An 8438-nucleotide genomic window follows, 5' to 3' on the forward strand; every position below is an offset into this window, starting at 1 on the left:
AAATAACGGATCTTGATATGAGAGAATATATTGAAAATCTTAAATAAATGGATGATGATATTTTGACATCCAATTTATACTCATAATAAAATATTAATATTTATAATAAAAAATAAAAAATTGTCTTTAATAAAAATATGGACAAAATATAAAATATTAAAATAAATTTTAAAATTAAAAAAATTAAAATATTAATATTTAGTGGAGTTTAGGTGAATTACATCACAAACAATCATTTTCCCCTTATGTATACAAGTCAAAATCAACCAGCCTCTCAGATTTCCTACCACTAAAAAGTAAAACTCTATCCAAAATGAGAAAAACTGTGCTTGCTAATCCATTACTGCACAACTCAAACTCTCCAGTATTTAATCAAATGCAGTAGCTTCTGGTTCAGTCTTTGATAAAGTATATTTCATCCCAAAATAAATAAAAAAAGGAGTAAACATCTATGTTCATAATTTATTTACGTGTTTGTGCTGAATTTTACTTAGCATATCTTAATTAATTACATCAATAATCCAAGAAAAAAAAACTAAAGTAGCTGGTTATAGAAAAATCACCAAATGTTTAATTGGTGGTGTCGCTATTATCAGCAGGAGACGCAGATGCAGATGCACTTTTGGGGGTGGAAAACGGCAAAGACGACGGCGGTAGAAACATCAAACTTTTCGTCTGTGTATTATTCGCGGGCGTTTTGTTCAAGAAGCTCGATGCACAACCATTGACTTTCGAAGTTGAACAAGGCAAGGTAGAAGAGGAATTATTAGACGCGGGAAACACCTCACCCCACTTCATTTTCTGACCCAAACTTGGACTTTCTCCAACACTATTACCACCTTGATTTCCTCGAACACCACCACCAATAAACGAAGTGAGCGCTGCAGCCAAAGCTGATTGAAAAGTAGGGTCTGCTGTGATCACTTTCGTTGCTGCAGATATAGTATCAGCTGGTACACCACCTTGAGGAACGTTTGGAATATTGCTGTTGTTCTTTTGCATGTAGGATTGGTATATATTTTCCACTTGTTGTCTCCCAAAGTTTACATTCCCAAGTATGTTCCTGGTATTATATGGTGGTTGAATAGTATTATTATTGTTAAGGAAGCCGTTGCTCCACGACAATGCATTGATTTCTGAGGAACTGCTGAAGCTTAGGCTTGAGGAAGAGGGGTATCTGGGTTGGTTGTAGTTTGAAGAGAATCTAACGAAGGGTGATGAGGAGGAAGAAGCTGGGTGTGAAGTGAGGTCGAGAGTGATGGTTGGATGGGAAGGTGAAGATGACAGTGCAGGGTTGGACAGGTATAATTGCCTTGGTTTTGAACCATCTGAAAGATAGAAGTTGAGGCCGTGGAGATTGGTAGCAGAAGTGGCTGCTGTTGTTGAAGGTGTTGATGCAGAGTGAGAGGTTGATGAACCAGAAAGAAGCATGGATGCTGCTGCGGAAGTTGTGGATGCCATGGCAGTAGCTGAAGGTGGAAGAGTGTGGTTGTGGGTCCCTTCATACGTGGTAATTAGAATGGACATGTCATCAACGCATCTTTGCACCTGAAATATGCACATCATCAGTTGCATTTTAATCCTAGTATTTCCATAAATTATCACAAAACAATTTCAATATTTTCATAGACGTCTTCAATTTTCCTTAATGTGGGATACACATCCACATTAAGTGTTTGAATTATGTTATATATTTTCTTTATTGCACTATTTATTTTTATCTCTTTTATCTACATTAAAAGTCCAGCCATTTTTTGTAGAAAAAAAAAATGTAAACAAATAAGATGAAAATAATATATGATTGGGATATATATATATATATATATATATATATGGATAAATATAGATATATAGATAGATATAGATACCTGTTTTCTGACAGGACATGATGGTGCAATGGTGCAACGATAGTAAGCTCGAGGGCAAGGATTTCCCTTTGCGATCTTCTGTCCATATTTCCTCCACTGGCATCCATCATTCATCTGTTTCAATAGTATAGCAAAGCGTGAACAAATGGCTCTCTATATTGAAACTCTTAAATACTATAGAGTTCTCTCCTATTTATATGTTTGTGCAAAGTGTTTTGTCTCATGCATAATTAGAGGGCGTGAAAATATGTTTTCTCATGACCAAAGAGACTAAATAGAATGAGGTGAGAGAATAGAGATTCACTGTTGGAGTGTCGCATCTTGCTCTAACGCAAACTCGTGGCTTCTTCATAGGGTTTTGCTGAGCAACTTCATCCTCTGTGTCCCTAATTGTCTTCTGTGTCTCCTTACTGGGAGGCCAAGTTTCCCCAGCTTCTTCCTTTGGAACTTCAGAACTGTTTTCTGGGATTGGATTAGGCAAAGCTTCAGTTGTGCTTCCTGACTTTGATTTGCACAGTCCAAGAGTCAAGTCTTCGTTAAACCCTTCATCATCCTTCAATTTTTTACAAACTTTTATTTTCTCATCGTTTCTTTGATTGTTAGGAACTCTTCCTAGGCTGAGAGAAACTAGATCCGATTCCTCTAATGTGTCTTCTTGGTTATCATTTCCTTTATTCCTTTTTGTCCCTTGCTTAAGTACGTCTTGAAATTGCATTTCAAGTGTCCGATACTCACTCATTATTTTGTTCAAAGACCTCTTTAACCGCTGATTTTCTTCTCTCACCACACCCATTTCAGCTTTCGTGCTCTCAAGCTGATCATCAACCTACAACCACCCATAGAAACATATATATCAGTACTATTTGTTCTTATACTTACTTCCTGAACCGTGGGAATGAGAACATAGAATAAAATAAGAAATCATTGCATCATTATAAATTCAACCTCTTCCTTTTTGTCTGCGGATGTGCTAGGTCCAGCCTCCTGTTTGGATCTTTCTGTGTTAGCTGCGGGTGCTTCCTATATCACACAACCAATAATCATCGCATTAAGTTTTTGATATAAACAAGGTTATGTCATATACTCCAATGATTCAAGAATGTTAAACAATGTTCTTAAAGATAAACAACTACCTTGCTTTTACATGATATATGAAATTTGTGGGGGAAACTTGTGATTGCAGGCATTATTACGAAGGACAAAGGAAAAAGAGAATTCTTATGTAGAATGGAAGGAACATATTTGTATTGAATGAAGAATTATATGACTATAAGAAACTCATCTAGAATGTTTCCCGTTTTATTTGGCCCGGTGTTAGAATATATTGGTTTTAACTTGCACGTGCTCGATGAATTATATCATGTTGAAAATATCATTAGTTTTCTTTTCAGGCACATGCGTTGGTCAACTCTTACCAGAGGTCATTGATTAATGAAATAACCCTTTTAGTAATGTTTGCCAAAAGATAAAACGTTTTTAACAATTTTCGCAAAGGCCATGCATGATTGGACATTTACATCAATTTCTCAACCGAGTTTTTTTAGCTTTTGGTTTAAGATTTCTATCAAAAGAAGAAAAAAATGGTTTTAAGATTTTCTGTACAAAGTCATTAGAAAGGTGCTACTCCTTGATTAATGTGCACCGAATAGGATAATTCTTTAAGGGAGTAAAGCTCTTTCACTTTATTTATTTTTTTTGTTCAGAAAATTCGTATTAAAAATCTTATTTATAGGAAATTAGTTTCCTTACAACCTAAACTAATAGACGTTAATATTGACGGGGTTTCTTTTGAATATAAATCTTTTCTTCGAGTTGACTAGTTCAATTACTTTCATGTTTCAAGTTGTAGATATACACACAATTTTCCTTTCTTTATCGTTATAACAGATAAAATTAAGAAAATATATGGATTTTGCCAAACATATCCACAAAGATTAATTGGTTGTCATTTTAGGATGCGCAAATTACTATGGTGGTGATGATACGACAAAAAAAAGAATCCAAAACTGTTTTCGGGAAAACCTATGCCCTGATAATCGAATTAAATTTCTTGTGAGGATTGAAAACAACCTCCAGAAACCGACCAAAAGAAATTCAACACTGTGTGTTTCAATTCTGGAAAATTATAAGGAGGGGGAGCTTAAGAAGGAATCAACATTAAAATATCAAAGTATCCAACAATCAACTATGCTTCTTTAAACAAGATCATTCTCTATAACTTGCTGGATTGGATGAAAATCTTAAAGGATTTCTAAAATAAATAAATAAAACTCCTACATAAACTAACACAAATGAGATGCATGCTTATAAAAAACAAAACAAAAAATGATTTATGGATGTTTTTGTCATATAAAAGATAAAAAAGATGGTCCTTAAATAGATGGATATTAATTAGGAAGAGAATGAAAATCTTCACCTGGACAATAATCTCTTGTTTATGAGGAGAATCTTCAGCATCACCAACAGTATACTCATCACTTCTGTTTTCTTCCTTGAGTCCACTTCCTCCGTCACCAGATCTCTCCGAAGCAAGCTCCATATGTGGAAATTTTCTTTCTTCGTAAGCCCTTGTTCCTTCCTGATCTGGTTTCTTCTTCTGGGTCCTCGAGCAAAGCCCTTCCTTGTATATTAACATAAACACTGGAGAAAAAAGGGCCTGCATGAAGTATTTGACACATGAAAAAAATTGACTAATTAAAACGAAAAAAAGAAAGAAAATTAGTGATTGGTGCCACCTTTGAAGTTTCGTACGTTTTGTAAAGTCACATGGCCCAAATGTCGACAACAACGGTTTTCAGGTCAAACTTTTGCCACCACCAGTGACCGGAGCCTCCCTTAATTTCTTATATATTATTTTAATTTATTAATTTCGTGGTCTTCTCTTGGAGTCAAGCATTTAATCTAATGCGCCTTCCTTGCCTTTGGCGTATATGAACAAGTAAATATATAAAAATATAAGATTTGAAGATATTTTTTTCTCATTCATTTTTCTTGAACGAAAGTTATAGGAGTGAAAAAAAGATGTGTGAATTTGAGTGTAAATTAGATTTGGGTGTAGGTATTACAATAATTCACTGTCCCGATTTTGTGATGGACCCAACTGCATCTAGATATATAGGAAAAAGAAAATTCAGGGGGAGAAGGCGAGGGTCAAAGTAGGGTTGTGAGAATATATTCTTCATTGCTTCATGCTGATGTGGTGATGACAGTACCTTGATACTAAGATTTTAATCTTTTAACAACTTGTTCGTGGGCATGAATTAACCATATATTTGTTATGGTTCATTGACGTAAGAACTCCAAAGGTAAAGAAATGGTGAATGACCTATCATGGGGACGGGGATTTGTTTGAACAGTACTTTCTGTAATATTCAACTATTCAAAATTCACCTTTTTTTGTCGTGTACACAATATTAACACGAATGTGTACTTGGTTAATGTTGCAAACGTATTAATTATTTTTCTTTTAACCTTTTCAACCAAAAAGTTGTGATTTTTCTTAGATATATTTAGTTAAAGTTTCATAGGTGTTCTGATAGTCTAGTCAAATTTAAGAGGTCAGACAAAAAAAAACAATATATATATATATATATATATATTAATCTATTAAGATATTTTTGAGATAAAACTGCGAGGAAATCCAAATTTCAAAATGTATAATACTATTAATCCTAATAATATTATATCTCTTCATATTTTTAGTCTGAATAATAAATTTTTGTAACAACAAGCTTTTATGATTATAAGTAGAAACACTTTTTTAAAATTTACAATTTTAAGTAATTATTTTTACTTGTGGAAAATACTTATATTAACTAAATATGAATATTGTATGGATAGTATTAATTTTTAAATTAGAAACAATGATATGGAAGAATAAGTATAAAGAAAATTATTATTTTTCTTTTTAATTTATTAAAACATTCTTAAATTATTAAGTAACTTGATTTATTTTTTTATTATTCTTTTTTATTTTTTATTTTGTTACACATTTTTTTAATTCTCTTTCAATTGTAAAAGTGTTTGATATTCACCAATTTCACTCGCATTTTTAAATATTTTTTTCTATCACAACTTTAACTACACTTTTTTTTGTCTTCGATTTTGTTTAAGATTACATTTCAATTAACGAAAAGTCAATTTTATTAAATTAAATTATTTATAACATTTCCCCATTTATACTCCTTTTAATATTTTTTTTATTTTTTTATTTTCATCAACTCATAATATTCGACTCTCAATTTTTAAGTGTTAAATTGTATAAATCTATAACCCCAAAATTTATTTTCATTTTTCTTTTTAGTTTTTTCTTTCTTTTGCTTCTACACAATATTTTATTCTCCTCTTTATGTCTCCGTATCCAACAAGTTCATTCATTCTGAAGCTACTTTTTTTCTTTCAACATTGTTATAGAATTTTAAATATGTTTTTAGCATTACCTTTGTTTGAGATAAGATACAAATTTCATATATATGATGGGATGGAAATAAAGTTATCATGTATATAAAATGGTATTGATAAAAGGAGGAAAATTTTGCTGAAATTGTTTGATTTTGAAGAAAATTAAATTACTAATATAATTCTTACGGACAAACAATTTTATGCAACGACATATTATTGGTTCACTAAATTATCGCTTAGTATAATAAAGCATATTGTTAAATTTATAAATCTAATATTAGTATACAAATTTAGTATAAAATCTGTCGCAAGTAAAACAAGTTTACAACTTAGAATTTTTTAGTATACATATTAAAATTGTTTATGGTGACACTGCTGACCATATTAAAAGTATCTATGGTCATGAGGTTTAAATTATTGCGCAACTGCATCGTGATGCACTGGGGATAATACTTTTCTATCACTCTTAGATTTTTTAGTGTTTAAGGTTTTTAATTACATGGTAAGGTGAAAGCCTAAAATTATGAGCCTTAGATTAAAATAAAAAGGGTGCAGATATAATTGCAAAATATATGTAACTTTGATATAACAAATTCTTATTTTTACTTTTAACTTTGAACAAACATGTAACTTTACAAATTTTTCTCTTTTTGTAACTTTCACATCTTAAAAAATAAAATATAAATTATTTTCTTCGGAATTCGGGGAAGGCAACTTCCTCCATTTTTATATTTTATTATTTAATAAGGATATAATTAATAATAATACTTTAAAAACTTCAAAGATATATGAAAATTTATCTAAATATAGATAAAGATATTGTTTTTCATATCGCAGAAAAAAACTTTCAATTTATCAGTATCCATTTCCATTTAAATTTTCATATCTACGAGCCCCCCACTACGCCCAGTTTTTCTGGTCACTGATTACTATTTTAAGCATTAGAAGAAAGCCTAATACACACACACGCACACTCTTTTATCCAGATTTTTAAGATATATCTCCTAATTTATATTGAGATTGGACATGTATTTTTACTTTTTTTAATGTTTACAATAATTCCTTGTATACTAGGTATAGTTTTTGTTTTTTTGTAATAAATTATTTTAAAGAATAAAAATATTGTGTAAGAGTAAAAAAGTGAGGAAATAAATATATAACAGAAAATATGTTGAAAGTTGAGGAAAATAACACGATACACTTAAAGAGAGTTAAGGTTATATATGACCTGATCCAGTGAGAGGAAATTTAAAATCCAAGTTGTGAAAGTATGGAAAAAACGATGTAGAGGCATATAAAATGGTCAATGGAAAAGACCAAAGGGAGTATAATAAGATTAGTCAACTAATGGGCTTGTAGATTAATTGATTAACGTATTAAGCATTACGTATTTAATGTGGATCGCGTATTTGTTTAATGACAAGTAGTTAATAGTATAGTATGAATGTGCGTCAGCGCAGCCATAGAAAATGAGGGAGGTAAGTTAGGTTGGCAAATGACAGATATAAAATAGTGTGAAGTTTCGTGGTCGTATATTTTGTGTATCTGTATCAATAATTTAATACTGTATACTAATTATCCACTTGTATAGTTGTATTCTATACTTGGTACCGTACTTATGAGTGTATGTGATTTTGGTAGACAACTACTTTTTCTGTTACTGTTAAAATGACAGAGTCTAGGGGTTATCCCTCCCCTCATGGGAGGAGATTTGGGCCCCGTTTATTTGTTTTAGGGCGATGAAAAGAAACATTTGTGTGAGAAAAACGTAAATACTAATTTAAATAAAGTTAGAAAAAAAAAAATTCAATCAAAATTTTCTTTGTTAAATTGCGAAGAAAGATTTATTTGACTAAATAAATATATATTTACTTAATTAATTATAATTTACTTTTTTAACTTTTTTATTTTACACTTAAATTATCATTACTTTTATTTAAAATAAAATAATAATTTAAATATAAAAATATAATCAAAATTGTAAAAAAAAAATTATTATAAAATAACATAATTAATCATATCATATATAATAAATTATAATTATAAATAAATATATTTTTTAATAATAATAAATAATTTTATATAATAATTATATTAATTATAAAAAAAGTAAAGATAAAAATAATAATGTTATTTAATGTGAAAAAAATTATATCAAATATTTATAAT

General features: G+C 30.3%; 1 protein-coding gene across 1 annotated transcript; it reads right to left on the reverse strand.

Annotated features, from left to right (window-relative positions):
* Nucleotides 1–372: 372 nt before the first annotated feature.
* On the reverse strand, nt 373–4589 carry LOC137807785 (WRKY transcription factor 72A). Its single transcript, XM_068608576.2, has 5 exons — nt 4285–4589; nt 2814–2888; nt 2173–2694; nt 1869–1982; nt 373–1548 (listed from the first exon to the last, which is right to left on the reverse strand). Exons 1-5 carry the CDS (start codon nt 4528–4530, stop codon nt 571–573), a joined length of 1935 nt encoding a protein of 644 aa, XP_068464677.1. The 5' UTR covers nt 4531–4589; the 3' UTR covers nt 373–570.
* Nucleotides 4590–8438: the final 3849 nt, after the last annotated feature.

This window comes from Phaseolus vulgaris, chromosome 3, assembly GCF_051622355.1.
Source record: "Phaseolus vulgaris cultivar YP4 chromosome 3, ASM5162235v1, whole genome shotgun sequence".
Lineage (NCBI taxonomy): Eukaryota > Viridiplantae > Streptophyta > Magnoliopsida > Fabales > Fabaceae > Phaseolus > Phaseolus vulgaris.